This window comes from Pezoporus wallicus, unplaced genomic scaffold, assembly GCF_028554395.1.
Source record: "Pezoporus wallicus isolate ANWC-B61680 ecotype Strahan unplaced genomic scaffold, APGP_CSIRO_Pwel_v1 contig_6520, whole genome shotgun sequence".
NCBI classification, from domain to species: Eukaryota; Metazoa; Chordata; class Aves; order Psittaciformes; family Psittacidae; genus Pezoporus; species Pezoporus wallicus.
The window spans coordinates 423,895-441,647 of record NW_026636887.1 but is presented as its reverse complement, the minus strand read 5'-3'; the positions used below and the strand labels follow the sequence as shown (position 1 = coordinate 441,647).

Here is a 17,753-nt window from a genome sequence, read left to right as displayed (position 1 = left end):
ATCCTCATTTCCCTGTGCCGGGGAAGTTGGCCATGGGGTCTGCTGCTTGTCATAAAGGGTTAGGAACCCTCCCTCTCCCTGGATGGGAGTCTGCATGTACCTTTGGTTGGGGGAACGTGAGGGACACAAAGAAGTCTTTGCTGTCTCAAAACAGGAAGAGTGTGATCATGTTGTGAGGTATTTTATTCCCTTTAGTTGCAAGCAAAGCTGTCAGCCATTTTATACATTGCACATCATAGCTAAGCCAGTAACAAAGTGAAGAGCTAGATGAAGAAAAAGTAGGGGTAGAATAGTCCCAGCTTTTTTTTCTCATATCCAGGCCACTCTGCCTAGCTCTGTCTCCTCAGAGGTTCCTAAGGGGGATAGGTGTATTTCCAGCATGTTGAACTTGTGTTCATGGGAGTTTTAAATGACCCTCGTGACAAAGTATTTCTTTAAACATAAGGCAAAGCATCTAAGCATAGCAGACTTAGTGCTGCCAACCTTCTGAGAGGGGCAACAGCTTATCCCGACTAGGGTGTTATCCAGTGGTAAAGCTGGGTATGTGAAATGGAACTGCTGCTCTCTCTGCATACTGAGCATGTGAGAAGAGAGGGAGAGACTGAAACTCCAACCAGAAACTTACAAGTCATGCCAGGAGGTGTAGCAGGCAGGATAAAAACCTGGGGCTTCAGGGGTACCCCCAGCTGACAGCAACTGCATTACCAGAACACTCTCCAAATCAATCACAAACAGCTACAGGTCACATAGCATACGGGCTTTCTTTCACACAAACAGCAGAATGTCACCACAGCCTTTAATTTCTTCTTGTACATACCATTCACAGTACATTATCAGCCCAAATAATATTGCACTGGATTATTTTAAAAAGTTTTCATCTTGCAAGTAGTATTCACTTTTCAAAGCCAACAGATGAACAGTTTGGTCAACTTGCACCAAGAAAAGGGTTAGATAAGAATCCTATGTTTTATTTATACCACATGGATTTGTAACCCCAAAGGGAGATGAGAATGAGCTGTAAACTGTTTCCTTGTTAAAGATAGAAAATTAGTAATTCCTTGCTGATTAAATGTAGAAAGACTGGGGGAAAAGATGAAATCTGGAAGTTATCATCTCATTCCTGTTAGACTGCTTGCTGTATATATAATTATATTCTATACCGTGAAAGTCCGTCTACATTTAAAAATCCAGCAGTCTACAGATTAACATGGTAAAAAAAAAAATATATTTTTATGAAAAGAGAAGAAATAGAGTTTGCCTCAGAGGAGAAAGTGTTCAGATTGTGACGTCATCTTTCTTTTCTTTTTGTTTAGGTGCAATCTTTGAGGCAACAAAATGTCTTTTGGCATTTGGCACTCTAATAAGGACAATATTTTAATACTGGCACAAGCTAAAAACAGCACAGAATGACAAAATACAAGACATGAAACAAACCGCAGCCACTGGGATGGTGGTACGCTAGCCTGAACGTACGGAGAACTTGCTTACTTAAACAGTTTCGCTGAGGAATTGCAAAGGTTTCTGCAAAACCCCTCTGATTCTTGTTTCTTTGCTTTTACCAAAGTGTGAGTTTTCCTAAGCTTGGAAGGAGACAGGAGTTTCAAATGTCCTCTAGAAAATCAGCAGCTGCTGGACAATCAACACGGCGGCTTGTTTAGCCGTCAATAGGCGTGAGGCTCTTTGTGACTCAGAGCTCGGGTGCGAGAGGCAGAGCTGGTGGCACTTCGGATCACTTCCATCCATCTGGGAGGAGGCACGAGGAGACACAAGCAAAAGAATGGTCAATTCCTAAGGATAGATTTCTTGAAAGATACAGTCTGCACTGCCAGTTGTACAGAGTTTTATTTCCAGTGCCTACAGAAGCATCTCTAATTCACTCCTAAGTCTAGCTGAAGGCAAGAGGATCTAGATCTAAGTGGCTGACAAATGCATATACAAAAGGAAGTTTAAACCCCCCCCAGATTCATGAACTTAGGGTTTTACTCATACTGCAGACACCCAGTCTCCTTTTTTTCTGGATGGGCCAAGTGATGACCAGTCACGACCAACCACTCTTAATTCTAGAGTGAAAAAAGGTAATTCAGCTGCAGGTCCTACTACTTTTTCCTAGAACTGAGAAGGGGCTTTTGTGCTTTTCCCTGTTCTATTGATTATCTCTTTCCCACAGTTTGCCTAATTTATACTTTTAAGCTGATATGGCTAAAACTTAAAAATAGCTTTCTTCAATAAGGGATGACATTAAGATTTTTGACGTTAAATGTGTCATGTAAAAGTTACATTAGTTCTCAGAATGAACAACCTCAAACTGCCATTTAGGAGGAGCAAAATTTGGTTCCTGGCTTTCCATGCACCTGAAATTCAGTGGGAGGTATAAAAATTCCATGCTGAAGTGGCATAAACACATAGTAAGAGTTTTATTTCAGGTGTGGATTTTCCATTCAGTTGCACCAGAGGGAGTGAAGTTCTTCTGAAGAGTCCTGTGATCTGTTTACGTGCTCGCTGAAGTGTGAGACACAGAGCCAAGCTGATCAATTTTGACTGGGTAATTCCTGTTTTGTACTGATTACTACACTAATCAGTAGTGTAGTAGACTGATTAGTGTGACACTGATCAGTCACAGCCATCGCATCATCAAACCCAACCACTTGGTTCTAAAGTTATCAGATTGAAAAAGTCTTCTGAATTTTGAAAGGTTTTTTCTCTCATTGTTCTGAACTATGTGCCTGTATTACTGAATCAATTTACCTACTTAAACTTCCATTCTACTTACCTTCTTTGGAATCTACTAACCATCTACCTCCTGGAATTCTACCAACTTCCCTCTCACAGAAGACCGACTTACCTTTCAAATGTGTATTCACTTTCAGCCCTGAAGTAGTACACATGGGACTTGAAATGTAGCTTGAACACATAATCTTTGTGAATGTTTTCAGATTCAGAAGGGATGGTAAGTGAATATCCCAATAAAGGAAGGCTGGCTAAAGGATGATTGTCCTGAAAAGAAATAATAAAAAATGCTCTATGGTCAAATGCTCATAAGTAAAGAGACCCCATAAAATGGAAGACACATACTCATTTGAAGTTCATCATCGTATTTTTTCTCACATGCGTGAAAAATACCAACTTTATACAACCACACTGAGCTTAATTGTCTTGTAGTTTCAGCTTGCCTGTCTTTATAGACCCTTCTCACAAGGATCTGCTGCAGGCTGATCCCATCACTATTTCCTCATGAGAAACTTGTCTGAAATCTTGACCATTCACTACTTTCAAGCTGACAAACATAAAGCCCCATCATTTGGCATCAGCAGGCACAGCCCACATGTTCACTGGAACTGAGAAGTGAAAAATTTCTTCCTAATGTCTAATCTAAATCCTCCCTCTTTCAGTTTAAAGCCATTACCCCTTGTGCTATCCCTACACGCCCTTATAAAAAAATTCCTCTACAGCTTTCTTTTAGGCCCCCTTTAGGTACTGGAAGGCTGCTAGAAGGCCTTCCCAGAGCTTTCTCCAGGCTGAACAAGCCCAGCTCTCTCAGCCTGTCTCCATAGGAGAGGTGCTCCAGCCCTCTGAGCACCTTTGTGGCCCTCCTCTGGACTTGCTCCAACAGGTCCACACCTGTCTTGCGCCAGGGGCCCCGGAACTGCACACAGTGTTGCAGGTGGGGTCTCATGAGAGCGAAGCAGAGGGGGAGAATCAATATTCTACGAGTATTTTTTTTTAGTGCAGAAACTATCAGTAAGGATTTCTATGGCAATGAAAGTATGATGTAGGAACTTGAATTATTTTGTGTTTATGTCCTCCTTGAATACAGAGCTTCAAAAGTCCAGCAGATTGTAGACTTTTGCAGTGGAATGTTTGCTGATATAGATTAATCATTGGCCACTGTTCTCTCTTGTTTGACTTAAGCGTCCATAATGGTAAACTAAATTGGTAAGTCACTATCAGGTCTTTAATTGTAACAATCTCAGAATTTCTATGCAAGCAAACTCTGTTAAAACCCACACCACAGTTTCTGAGCAGCAGTGGTATCTGTTGTGCTTTTAGGGATGACACAGACGGTAACTGATGAAAGTTTCAGGGAAGAAGTATGTGTTCTTTGACTGCCAAGTGAGCAGATAGAGAAAAGGCTCTGCTCCACAGTCCACCTGCTCCTCAGCCATGATCAGTGCACCTGCTTCTCTCGCCTACAGCACCCCTGACTGATGGATGCTTTACTCCCTCCTTTTTGACAACACAAAAGGTCTTTTCCAACACCATCACCCCCCCCCCCCCCCAATTGTGCAGTCTGTTACCTGGTGCGATTTATAGAAGAACATACAGAAGTTGGTGAACACCACCCAAAGCTTCTGCCACCCATTGCTGTTCTTAAATTTTCTGAGGAGATTTCCAGACAGCTGGTTCTGAAACAGATCAGAAGGAGCCAAATAAAACAGTGAAGGGTACCTGCACTTTGGTTATTGTAAGAAAAATTATCTGCCTTTATCTGGTTGTACGTGACCTTGTTGTACGTGAAAATGTCTTCTGCACTGTTCTACTTCTGAGTAGTATTTTATCTAATATATATTGTTTGTAGCTGGATACTTCCAAAAACTTGAAGCTACTATACTCATTGTTTTTGTTTTAATTGAGCTGGCTTTTCTGTATTACATTACTAAATATCAGTCTTGTTATTCTAGTCTGTCTTTGCTCTTTTTAAAATGATACTTAGAATGGAAACAGAAAGTCTGACATGAATTTGTGATGTAAAGGAAAATTATGACATACTTTAGAATCACAGATAGAGATTGAGCTCTCAGTACCCAGTGAGTTCACATGGTAACTTTTCAAAGATTTCAAAAACAAGGACTGTTAACGTTAGTCTTAGCTGAATTCTGGATGTTTTAAGAAAAAGGAGGAGGAAGCCGTAACCAAGTACAAGTATTTAATGGCTGGCTGACTCAACTCTCTCCACATTGTGACAATAAGAAGTCCAGTATCATTGTGCCTTGCAGATCAAAGGGAATTCTCAGCGAATTAATTCCTTCCCATTCCTTGCTGACTGTAAGGGCTCTCATGTGGATCAAAATAGCTGTTTACATCATTCTCTCTATATAATGCAGAAGCTAACAACTTCATTTGTAAAGCTTAACAGTCAAAGTCTGGTGGTCCTGATGTATCTACTTCAAATGAAATATTCTTGAAAATGTTCTGTTTTCACCAGTCTTGGGCATATAATAAAGCCTTTGCTTTAAAATCATCCCCTTCTCTGATATCTGGACTGGTGCCTCCTTGCCCTAAGTTACAGGCGTACTCCTTAATTTTCTGTTACCTCATTACTCTGGAGGATATCATAAAAGGACACGCTTTGCATTCGGTACCAGCAGACATATGAAATGGGAACAGGCCGCTGATCACTGATCAGTCCAGCAGGTAGGGAAGTACAGTCACTGACAGAGAGAGGATCTTCTACCATGAGAGAGACAGAAAGGAGGGAGAGACACAAAGAAAATAAACGATAATGCTGAAGTGAGAGCCACCAACAGAATGACGTGAGCATGAGCATAACCTGCCACGCATGGAACAGCAGTGGAGCTGAAGATGTTTTCACAGAACAATGTATGTCTCCCGGGGTGCGTTTGGTCTTCGCAGCTTTGTTTGCATTCATTTGAGGAATAAAAATAAGGAACAATGAGCACTATCTCAGACCAGAAGATTTGCCTCACTAAATGTTTAACTGTTAGCATTGGTCACTGGTTTCAGTTTCATATCTATTTATAATAAGCCCTCTGCTTTAGGGGAAAATATGAGACCTTGGGCCGTGCTGAACTATTCCTCCCTTACAGGACGTAAGGGTATACAGAGCAGAAAGTCCACCTGCATGGGACTGACATGAGACTCTACAGTCAGCGTTTTCCAGTAGAGAATAATTTTCTCTGCCATATTCCAGCAACAAACTCTACTTCTGTTTAGAAACCAAGGCAGTCACAGAAAGCATAAATACGTCTGTCCTTGCATCTCTACGCTCTGCATCAGCAATACGTTTTCTCTAGGCCAACGGTAGCCTGATGTCTGAGGGCAGCCCAGTGAGTGCAAGTCCACTCTCAGTTTTAAGATTCCTGTTACCATTTCCATTGAGCATACATTTCCATTTGTTGAGAACTGTGATAAAGTACTCAGAGCTCCCTGGAGATTCCCTTGAGCGAAGGAAGAACACCTAAGCCGGCTTACCACCTCATCCTACAACCTATACTGAATGGGAAGTCTTTCATTTTAATCTTTGAAAAGTCAATGACTGCATCTCGTCTGTTGAGTACAGAATTAAGGAATGCATATCAAATTGGCTTAGGTGTGACTGGGGAGGGAAAAAAGGATTTTCATTTTGAGGTGGAAAACGCAAATAAAGAAAAAGCAGATGAGACTGAGCAATGAGACAAGGTTCCAGAAAAGATGGCTAGGTAAAGAAAGTATGTTTGTTAGTAATACATGTAAGTAAAACTGGCTGCAGCAGCTAAAGACAATATCCTTTCAGCTCAAGCAATGGCTTAATGCCTCTATAACAGAGCATTAAGCAGTTCAACCTGCTTTAAATTTTAAAGGGCATCAGCATTGTTTTGGACAGTTACTTCTATGAAAATTACTGCTCTAACTGAAATTATGAAGATGCACTAAGGAGTGGATACGTGTTTCTTGACTGATGGTTTATGCCATCTTTTACGGATAATTAAATAGATGTGCCTGAAACTTCCCCAGGAGGAGACAACGGAACAGGGAGGAGACAACGGAATAGTGCACTTATTAAGGAGGAGCAAAAAGGAAATTGTCATTCAAGAGCGAATCTGGAGCTGCAGTTCAGATCGTTCTGAGGTAGATACCTCCACAGCAATACTAAAGTCGATCATTGAAACACTGGTATTTCTGTGCCAGCAGACGTGCACCGTAGTGTTGCCACGGTGTGGTGACTGACGTTCGAGTGAGGTGCGGGATGCACTGAGGTCGTCCTCAGATTCCTGGTCTACAGTAGTTTCATCAGGAGACTCTATGAAATGCAGGGAAAAAGCATCTTTCTTCCTCTATGCAACAACATATATAATTGGAAAAAATAAACAAATCAATTCTGTCCACAATATTGTGAACTAAAACACACTTTTAAAAGTAATTTTGTGCAGATGTTAAATAGATTATATCTTTTTTACGTGTTTCTGGTTTATGTGTTAGAATCAAAGACTAACTACCATGCTTTGTTGCTGCTTTTAATACCTTCCAAGGACAGGCACTGCCCAGATCTTGTTAAATAGTTCCTGGAATCTTTATGCTTAAGTCATTTCTCTATTCAGTGAAACTTTCTGCTAACATCAACAAGAACATTAAAATGGCACATATATAAATATATACATATATATAAATCAGCTCCAAATGTATCAGTTTGACTTGTGGCCAGCATTTTTCACCATTTTACTTAGAAGCAATTACCAATCATACTTGATAAAAATGAATAAAACCTCCTCTCCAGCATTTACTTACTGTTGTCAGGTGGGCTGCTAGCCAGTAACTCTGGAGCAGGGCCACTGCTTTTCTCTGCCAGGTCTATTGCCATCTGAATGTCCTCAGTCCACTTGTCCATTTCAGAGCGGGTACTAACAATGAAAATTCAGGTTTTATTCAATGTCATACATGCTGGAAGCAAACGCTAAAAAATAGTCACAAACTGAGCTTACTTTTATGTCAAATAAATGAATTACAGATTCATGGAATGGTTTGGGTTGGAAGGAACCCTAAAGATCACCCAGTTCCAACCCCGCGGCCATGGGCAGGGACACCCTCCACTAGACCAGGTTGCTAAAGCTCATCCAACCTGGCCTTGAACACTGCCAGGGATGGGGCAGCCACAGCTTCTCTGGGCAACCTGTGCCAGTGCCTCACCACCCTCACAGGGAAGAATTCAGACACAAAATGCTAGCCTTTTTCTCCTAATAACTTAGGTTTGGTTCTAACTTGCCCAGTTACCACTCTATTCTGCCCATTCACATTTTTTGTTTTTTAACAGGTGGCTTTCACAAAACAATACGCTTTTGAAACTGTTTTAAGAGAAAACCCAAACAAAATGCTGCCTCTGCTTTTTTACCTGTCCCACTGCTAAAGCTGCAGAGATATATGGTTTATACATGTATGTTTTCCTCACTGAATTACCTTGCAGCAACAACGATGGACTGGTGTTGACCTCGCAGTGTTAGACAATGAGGAACCCCCCATTCCTCTTCACTTTCTTCTATCTGAGATATAAAAGCCCAAATGCAGTCAGATTGCAGAAGTACACATTTCTTAAGGTGAAACAGTGAACTGAACAAGCTCTTGCCATTGGGGAAAACTAAGAGAAATGTTCACAAACAACAATTCTGAGCTAGGTATTGCGAAAAAAGGGTGGCTTGAAGTTGGGAAAAAAGTAAGTTCTGCAATAACCTCTTACGCCAAAAGCATGGCTTTGTCTGCTTAGTGCCCAAAATCAGAAGGAAAAGAGTGACGTTTTTATCAGAAGAGTGATTAATCATGCAAAAGGATATGTTAAATGCTGGACACTGCAGCATAATGCAGCTCTGTTGTGAACAAGTCCATGCCAAGCGGACTACCAATAGAGTGGATTTCTAGAAACCCTAGATAAAACTTGAAGCCTTGCAGGTGTTCAGAGTTATTCAGTTACAGCAGTAGTGATTACCTAACTCAATTCTCAGGAAAACAGTACTGAGAGATTCAAACCCATGAGAAGTTCCAATGAAAATCACAGGGGGTGATGCAAGTGTTTTGAAACTAGCAAAAATATTTTGGAACTTGTGTAAGAAGAGGAGGTAACAAGGTGCTATTGGCTTCAATTCACTGCTTCCCACAGGAATTGTAACGAGCTCCAACACATTGCTGCCAGCTTCCCACCACTTCGGCTTTAAGATACAGCGCTGAAAACATTAGGAAATGGTTTTTCATGGAAATTAGACTGTCGCTCCTATTTACTTGCATAGCATAGGGTGTCTATAAGCAATTGTTGATGAAATACTTGTAAGAAGCACAGATAAATTTACAGTTTAAAAAGAACCCATCTCACAAGAAATTTGCATTATGAGGAAGCTGCCCCCACAAATGCCTTTTTTTTCTCCTGTTCTGCTATATAATCACCTTTGTGTAGAATGCTGCATGAACACACACCAAATCCAACACAGCCCCATCAGGCTTCGGAAAATGTAGCCACAACTCCTCTGAATCAGAGAACAGCCTTTGGCTGCTGCTTTCAGTCCAGCAGAAATTCATCAAGCAATGCAGATGGGATGACAAATGACCATTTATGCACATATCCCTTAAGTTAAGTTCTCATGATACTTACTGTCATGCCATACAGTGGGAGATGCCCATGGACTTTAAACTGATTTGATGCTGTCAGGCCTCTACTTGTGTACAACAAGATATCATTAAACTAAAAGGCAAGAATAAGCATTATCAGGATGATGTTGGCATGTCTGTATGTAGAAAAAAATATGGTAAATGAATGGTAAATATGGGAAAGCTTCTCAGTAGTGGCTATATATATGGCAGTCCTAATGCTTGAATCCAAAATATTGGCTTCCACAATATTTCAGTAGCTAGGTTTAGCACCAGTCATTTCCCTGCCTTCCTTCCCAGCTGGTCTCAGACACATTCCCACAATTTTCCACAATATATTATGTTGCCTTCTAATGCTCCCTTCATGATCTCTGGGTCAGAACTAACAAGCCACAACAGCAGTGAAACCAAGTAATACGTTTTGCACTCTCCCACACTTTGAAGCTATGGAAGATAAGGGTGTTTCACCAGTGCTGTCTTCTGATTTGTGTGGAAAGATAAGAAAGCACGACCGAGAGGTGTGTCCAACGCAATTTTGAAGTAAGTGGCTATCTGTTATTCCCCATATTTAGAAGGAGAGGTACAGATGGCTTTAGGTTAGAAATACCAAGGTGAAGAGACTGAGTATCTCAATTTGTAGAGCTTCCTGCATGTAACAGCAGTTGTCAAAAGCATGTCAAATGACCACCTGCATTTTGTTGCTATGAAATGAATGACATATTTTCACTGTGCCACCTGGGTCAAAGGATTTCTGTCTCAAACTGGACAGTTGCAGCAAGGAAATCACACTCTGAAGCTGAGCTCTCACCACAGACATTTACAACCCAATAGCAGTAACTCTTAAGCTGTGTGGATCAGCCACTAGAGGGGGATTTAATTTTGCTAATGATAACTAACACATGTACTCAGAATCCCAGAATACGGACCTGGGATTTTACCTCCAAAAAGATCCTGGTGCTTGAGACAGGCCAAAGACTTTTTTGACAGCACAAGAAACTGACTTTAAATGTTTTATACAGGTATAACATGGAGGCATCCTCTGGTAACAAGAATTGTGGTACGCAAGAAAATGTGCACCATATGCACTAGGCTTCTTCTTTAGTGCCTTTAAAAGCAGAGGATAATCCTACCCAGGTAGATTTAGCTGTTCTATCTTTGGCTCATTTGAAAGATTAAATGTCAAACATCCTGTAAAGCCTAGCACACTTGCAAGCTGCTTCTACATACCCCCAGTCTTCACCTTCTGCATATGAGAAGACAAGGAAGCATCTTCCTGGACTAGAACTGTAACACTGGACTAAAAAAATCTACACACTCAACTGGGCAACCCGCTGGTGCCCTGGCACCAAGGGCTCAGCAGCAGCAACAGGATGCAGAGCCTGGGAGCAAGCCAGCTGGCTGGGAAGAAGGAGGAATCACCTTTGCAGTTCTTGTGGATCAGAGACTGATCCACATAACCTGAAAATGGTGCAAGCGATGGTGGAAGGAGATCACCTTTCCTCATGTGAGAGCCACAAAATGTATCTCCAGGTAAAGGCAGGTTCAACAACACACTGGGAGATTTTTGTGGGCTGAACCCTGGATAAACTTGGTTTTGTAATGTGCCCTGTGAATGTGGATTATTGTTCATACCACCAGGAGTTACTCTTTATCTTCCTTTCTGGATATGATCACTAACCCTGGTGCCACTTTTAATTTTATAATGACTGCTTTTATTTAAGATGGTGTGCTAGGAGGTATAATTTTATTATTATATTCACAGTGTCATATAAAAATTGCTTTATCTTTTTTAAGAAGCAGTTACAGAGAGAATATTGGGTTTGGACAGAAATGTAAGTTCTTTACAACCAGCTACAAAGGTTGATTATAAATTAATATAGAAATTTATGTTAACTTAAATAAGGCTGTTTAAAAATACTTGCTGTAATTAACAATTCAAGTCTACCAGTATGTTTAATAGTTGCTTGTAGTTACATTTAATTATGTAAAGAAAAGCTGTCTTCTTGCTTACCAGAAAGAACATCCGTTGCTGTAAACCTTTTCCAGATAACTTACTGAGGCTGCCCAGTCGAATGAACTCCTGCGGGAAACAAATGCAAAACAAATATGTATCTTCAGAAATAAAGATTACCATTACTATGCAAACAGAAATATGACTAATTGGTCACGGGACTGACTTGACTATCAGTCACCAAGACATTTTCTTTTATTATACGTGTTAAAAATCTTATTTATAGGACAATTTCTTTTGATTCGTAACTGTCTTTAGGATAAACTCCTCCGTAGTCTTTCATTCACGTTTAGAAAATTCAGCTAAGCAAAATTTTCTTTACCTAACATTGGTTCCTTCAGACAGCTCCTTCTTTCTGTTTTAAGCATTTTTCATGGTACAAATGATGTAAAAACTAACTATAAGTTGGCCTGTATGTTACTGCTTAGTCACTGGTAAGCTTTTGCTGTGTGTATGGCACATATAGCTCTTCACTGAGATGTAAAAATCAGCTGCACAAATCAACATCACCATCAGGAACGAAGGAAATTTGTCTGGCAGTGTGAGTTGCGGGTACTATCCATGTCATATCATACAGTACATTAAATCAGATCAAACTGCTAAAGAATGTTTAGCGATGGAATTACAGGAAAAGTAGCACATTTGAAACCTTTAAAACGTTGAATTTCCTGGGATTACTGTAAACTAGACTGCAACTCTTCCTTCCACTTACCTGAAACCCACCAAAATACTGTTTTCCAGTCACTCCCTCCAGCTTCTGCCAATAGGTTTATATTTATTTATTACAGTCTTTCTAAGGTCATTCTACTTGTAATTGTGAATGTAAAAGTTACATAAACCATGAGAATCACCTGCAGCTTAGACATAAACACTAAGATTAATCAGTTCAGAGTGACACTCTGGTCACCTTAGGGTTGCTGTGATGTGTCCAGTTCCTCTACCTGCATTGTGTAAGGGCTAAGGGGTGGAAGAAGTGGCTAGAGGTGGTTACCCCTGTCTCACAGTAGGCTCATGTTACCAGAGCAGCCATTGGTAGCTGTTGCTGGCCACCAAATAATATTAATCTTGATTAAAATGTATATGGTACCACCTAATAGTCACTTGCAGGCTTAGCACCATTATGGTAAATGCTGTGCAAAGACATGAATCAAGAGCTGCAGGTCACTACAATCTGCAGGCACAATCGACCATGGGATGTTTTAACATTCAATAGAAGAACCAGCTCAGTGGCAGTGGAGACCCCACTCTGGGACAACTGGAAAAGGATGGTTACCTACAGCCTCCTTTAGGACAGCTGAATCACCAGCCTAAAGTGAGACTTCTCCTCTGAGATGTGAAATTCAGCCACTTTAGAGTAAACACAGCTGTGGGCGACAGTGGCATTTGCCTGCCAGCCCAGCCTGCACTGGGGCACGGACTTCACTTGGAGCCAGAAAGGGTTGGAAGCAGCAACATCTTGGGCATGTGCCAGAGTATAGTGGCCAATGCTTTCTGCCTTGGCAGGCAAACAACTTCTGCACCCTGTCTGCCTTCTTCTTGAACTTCCTATGACAAGAAGGCTTTAAATAGAGCTGGGTAACAGAAACACCCGATGACAGCATTTAATTTCATGTGATAGAGAGATGCACAGGCTGTGAAGGGCTTGCCAAGGAAGTGTCTGTGGATCACTGGAAGGAGTCATGAGCCATGACAGATTCTTGGGAGACAGGGAAGAGGCAAAGTGAGGGAGTGGGGAACCACCACAAATCCAGAAATGCCTGTGCCCAGCACTGCCTTCACAATGGCACATCAACTTCAACCCCCTTTTTTACATGGTTGAATGCTTAAATGAGCTGCACTCTAGAGAGCTCAGCAAGCTGCCTCCCTGCCACAACCCTGCTGTGGCACTAGACACGGACACAGCACAGCAAGCAGAGCAGCTATCCTGTGGGATCTACCAGGGCTAGATGGACACACTACAGGGCAAGTTCAAGGGCTGCTGTATTTGCAGTTCAATGCAAAACTCACCTTTTCCCAAGCTGAGAACAGTCTAACAATGCATTTTACCCACCATTTCAGTTGCTGCAAGTACTGTTTTTGTTTATTACACACAAAAGTCAGGGAGTAGGGGGACATTATTTCAACAACAGACAGCTCTCAGGTTTGCATGTACAGATACATGCACCTAGAAAAGTAAAAAAGGCTAAAATATTACACTGAGGCTTCTTTATTCTGAAGTAAGCCTCTGCTTTTAAAAAAAGCCTTGACAAGTAAGAAGAAGATGTTGGTATTTTATAACATAATTAGAAGTGTTTACTTAAGGCAACACTGTCTCAAAACGTACTGCTTAATGTTACAGGTAGATTAAAGAGACTGCTCGCTCCCCAGGGCCCTGAGTTTCAAAGCTAGGTGTCATAAAAGGGCTGAATGTCCTCCAGAACTAATGTCTTAACTTTTCCTTTTATCTGCCATGCTCTAGCACTGAGGGTTGGAAAAAACAAAAATTAAGGGCAGAAGGAAATCAGGAAAGGTGCAACTCCTCAAGCTTTGAATGCTGTGATAAATATTACTTTTTTACCACCTCTGATGTAATAGGTGTTTGGAATTGCCTACCATCCAAATCTACACATAAGATAAACCTAATAAAAACAGTAAAAAGGTAATAAAGATGATTGCTTCTTCCCACTTTAAAGGCTGTTGTTTTCTATGGCATTATGATGTTTGCATTTGATAGTTATTGGTGAGGGAAAAAAGGTTAGTATGAGGAAAGGCAGTTTCACAGCTGCTCCTAAAAAACAGGTTTCTAATATATACCTAATGCTTTGAAATTGTATCAGACCTTTACCATAACTCTGGTACTTACCCTTCCTGGGATCACCAGATTGTCTATGCCTATCAAGTCTTTCTTGAGTTCATGCAGCTTCTGGAAGTTCTCCATCTTTATCATATTGCCATGGAGCTGAGCCACCATTTCAGAAACCTCAGCCAAAGCAGCTAGATTAGATGGACAAAACCATAAAATGCTTATTAAAAATTTACAAGAACATTCAAAACCAAAGATGGTTTTTGTCTGCAGTGCCCAGCTCATGAACCTCACCCTTCTTGTGTTGCCCTTCTTCACAGTGTAAAGCTACTCAGGCTGACTGAAACCCACACAAACTCTGGACATCATCTTATGGAGTGGAGGGGAGAGGGTGGAGTGCTGTAATGAAGAAGCAGTCTATTTCCTCAACCAAAAGACTGCTCAGTTTTAGTCACAGGAACTTTGTTAGGAATACTCCAGTCAATTCAGTGCAACAACGAATAGGTTCTCCTAAAGGGCATCTCCAATGAATTTAGGGATCTTCTCTATGCTTGAAAAAAATACTCATTTTACCCCTGCTTGCAGCACATCGGGCCAGGTCCACATCTGAAAATTCCAGGAATTGGCAGTGTCATTTATTGTATCATTTCAGATAGCAAACAGTAATTTTGGGGTTTGCCCTCAGTCCCAGCAATGAGAACAACTAAAAGAACTGCATGCTGCTGACTTGCATCACATTCTATTTCATTCTCTCCGAAGACACTGCAAACAGCAAGTGACCTAACACTTGTGAGTGATCTTCCTAAGGAAAATCTCCAATGTCGAAGGGAGTTTTTGCTGTGTGAAGAAGGATTGGGTGGGATACAGGAGGAAGCAGGCACTGTGAAGTCCTGCTGTGGCAGGAGACACCAAATCCAGCACTCACAAGACCAGAAATGGCAGAAGCCAAATCGGGTGCTGCCGATCTGCTTTCTGTGTCTTTCTTGTCTTTTTTCTGTGCCAACAATGCAGTAAGTCAGCTCAGAGAACTAAGCTGAAAATCACTTCACCATTTGATCTTTCACGGGCAACCAGCTCAGGGACTGACTCCCTGTGCCATCATGTATGTGAGCACCAACCTTGATACACCAGGATGGAAGGGCAGTCTCTGAATGGGCTAAACACACTTTAATGACTGATTTTAGCACTAGGAAGAGCAGTTGGAGTCAGTTAAAAAATACAGTCAAAGCAACAGTAACAGTGCTTTTTTCTGCCCTCTTACATCATTTTTCAGCGCACAGTTCATCCGTTAGTGGGAGATCTGTGCTCTCTGGTGGGATTCAGATCCACATTTCCCTTTAACAAAAATCTGCAAACACCTTGGTAAGAGACTGACCCCAGAGCAATGGTGTCTTTGAGCCACTCTGTCCTTCTCATGCTCTCTTATTTTCACCATCCATTTCAACTGTGGAGCTGGAAATAAACCTTGATAGGCACTGCACTCTGTGGGGAGGTGGGATCAGACACATTGTCCTCATGACCTAGCCTTGGCTAAAAGAAATGCAGGCACTACTTGCTGCATTCCTTGAGATCATTCAGGCTGTAGCTACACCCAGGCAAACATCCGTGTCACGCAGCACTTCAGTGACACAGACCTCTGTGGCACTTCCTATTGCTACAGGTCAAGTTACTTCTGCACTTTGTGCATTGTCTGCTGTGGGTCTCATCATATAGCATCTAAGGGAACTTAGGCAGCTAACTCGGCTAACACCTTACAGCTGGGAGCAGTCATATTGAGCACTGCTCCCCGCCCAAGTCCTTCCATGGATGTGCACTGAGTGCTAGCTGCATAGATAACATAGAGTTATCCTTAAATAGCAATAGGACTATATCTAGTAGTACTACAGTAGATAGCTTGCAGTGGGGGTGGGGGAAGTGGGTGAGAAAAGAGGAAAACAAATCATCAGAAAGAAACAGCAGGCAGTGAGTTCAGGCTATGGGAGGAAAATTTCTTCACATGTAGAGAAAAACCATGTTGGCAGCTTTGAGCTCCTGAAACAAATCATGGGAATGGGAATAGAGCAAACTGTATGTCTGGAAAGAAAAATGACAACACTTAAAGAAATAATAGCAGCCATACTGAGTCAAACCAAGGGTTCACCTGGGCCAATATTCTGTGTTCCTAGTGGATCTGTAGGGAAATTCAGAAACAAGGCAAGTACATATGGTATGTTCTCTGCCCTCTCTCCCAAACTCTCAACTGTTTTCAGTTCCAGTAACTTTCTGAACTGCATATCATTTCTGTGTTTAATAACCCCCAGCAGATTTCTCTTTCAAGTACTCGTCCAGACTGTGACATAACAGGTATACAAGAGCAATCTTAATCCTACCATTTCTGGTCTTCTGAGTGCTGGATTTTGAAACTCAATCATCTTTCAGTGTAGGCTTAAAAAAAATATTATTTCATCCCACCAGGCGCATGTAATGAATTTGGGTGCCATTCCCCAGCTCCAGGAATCGGAATCTTTTCTCTTACTTACCTCTTGAATCCCTGAAGTCTATGTGGCTTGGTGGGTAGTATTTGCAAAGCCTCTCCATTATCTGCTTGTAGTGCATCAGCCTGTGTAAAGGCCTGAGAAGGAAGGTGTTGAGAGGCAAGTAGCAGACTTTCTGTAGCTCAAAATCTCTGCAAAAGGTCTCCAGCTTGCGAGAGTTCTTGATCCCGTTCTCCAACTCCATTAAAATCTCATTGTGCTTCCACAGGTGAATTGTCAGTTGCTTACATGAACAAAGAAAAGAGCATGTGGTAGAGCTCTTAGTAATTACTGTGAGGCATGACTCAGCTCAAACCAATTCCAATAAAAATCCAACTAGCACAGCATTTGGGATTTTGCAAACCAAATCACTGTACAACACAATGGCTCTGATATTCACTTGAAAAGCAGAAATGACATTACTCATTTAAGTGTACCCCCCATTCTCTCTGCATTCCCTGTAAAACAAAAGTACATGAGCAAACAAAACTAAGTCTCACATCAGTAAGAAATCTAAAGGCAAGATGATGGCATGAACATAGCTCATGCAAGTAGGTGCAACAGGGAGGGAGCCAGACAATGTGAATACAGAGCTAAGAAACAAAATGGGATTTTCTAGGAGGATGAAGGGAATTAGGTGCCCCAGTTCATTTAGGTGCTTTTGGGGAACTGAGATGCAGGCAAAGGGACTTCTAGCTCTGCTCCCCTGTTATTAATGAGAAGTTGCATCTCTTGGGAATCTGAACAAACCCAAAAATGGAGGCACTGTCTGACAGAAATGTCAGATGGTTCTTTGTCCTTGGATTACATCTTCTTCTGCATAGTACAGTTTCTAAGATGATCCCACTGGCAGGAGGGGAGTTAAGCACGAGCCAAGTGAATGAGCTTTGCATGAAATAACATAACTCCCATTTAGGTCTCAGTGTCACAGGCATTCACAGGTCCTATTTAAAACAATTCAGCAGTGTGTTTTCTAATAATTATCATGGGGTCTTCATCTGTATTTTGCAAAAGGTAAACTGGTTCTTCAGGAAGCACAGAGCTTCTCTGAGCAGCTAAATAAAGTCTTCTGGTACCAGGTGAAATATTAATAAGCAACAAA

At 41.4% G+C, this 17,753-nt stretch overlaps 1 protein-coding gene across 6 annotated transcripts in view; it reads right to left on the bottom strand.

The window, feature by feature from the left end:
• Positions 1-779: 779 nt before the first annotated feature.
• Positions 780-17,753, bottom strand: part of FARP1 (FERM, ARH/RhoGEF and pleckstrin domain protein 1) — a 217,393-nt gene continuing 200,419 nt past the window's right edge. For 5 of the 6 annotated variants that reach the window (XM_057402081.1, XM_057402083.1, XM_057402084.1 and 2 more), the window contains exons 18-27: positions 16,658-16,895; positions 14,199-14,329; positions 11,357-11,425; positions 9,350-9,439; positions 8,170-8,252; positions 7,504-7,616; positions 6,855-7,018; positions 4,296-4,403; positions 2,843-2,994; positions 780-1,743 (exon numbers count right to left, since the gene is read on the bottom strand). In XM_057402081.1, coding sequence (XP_057258064.1) covers positions 1,662-1,743; positions 2,843-2,994; positions 4,296-4,403; positions 6,855-7,018; positions 7,504-7,616; positions 8,170-8,252; positions 9,350-9,439; positions 11,357-11,425; positions 14,199-14,329; positions 16,658-16,895 — 1,230 coding nt within the window. In that variant the 3' untranslated portion in view covers positions 780-1,661. Of the gene's footprint in view, positions 1,744-2,842; positions 2,995-4,295; positions 4,404-5,311; positions 5,449-6,854; positions 7,019-7,503; positions 7,617-8,169; positions 8,253-9,349; positions 9,440-11,356; positions 11,426-14,198; positions 14,330-16,657; positions 16,896-17,753 lie in introns of all 6 variants that reach the window. The other variant, XM_057402086.1, reaches the window with a different exon arrangement.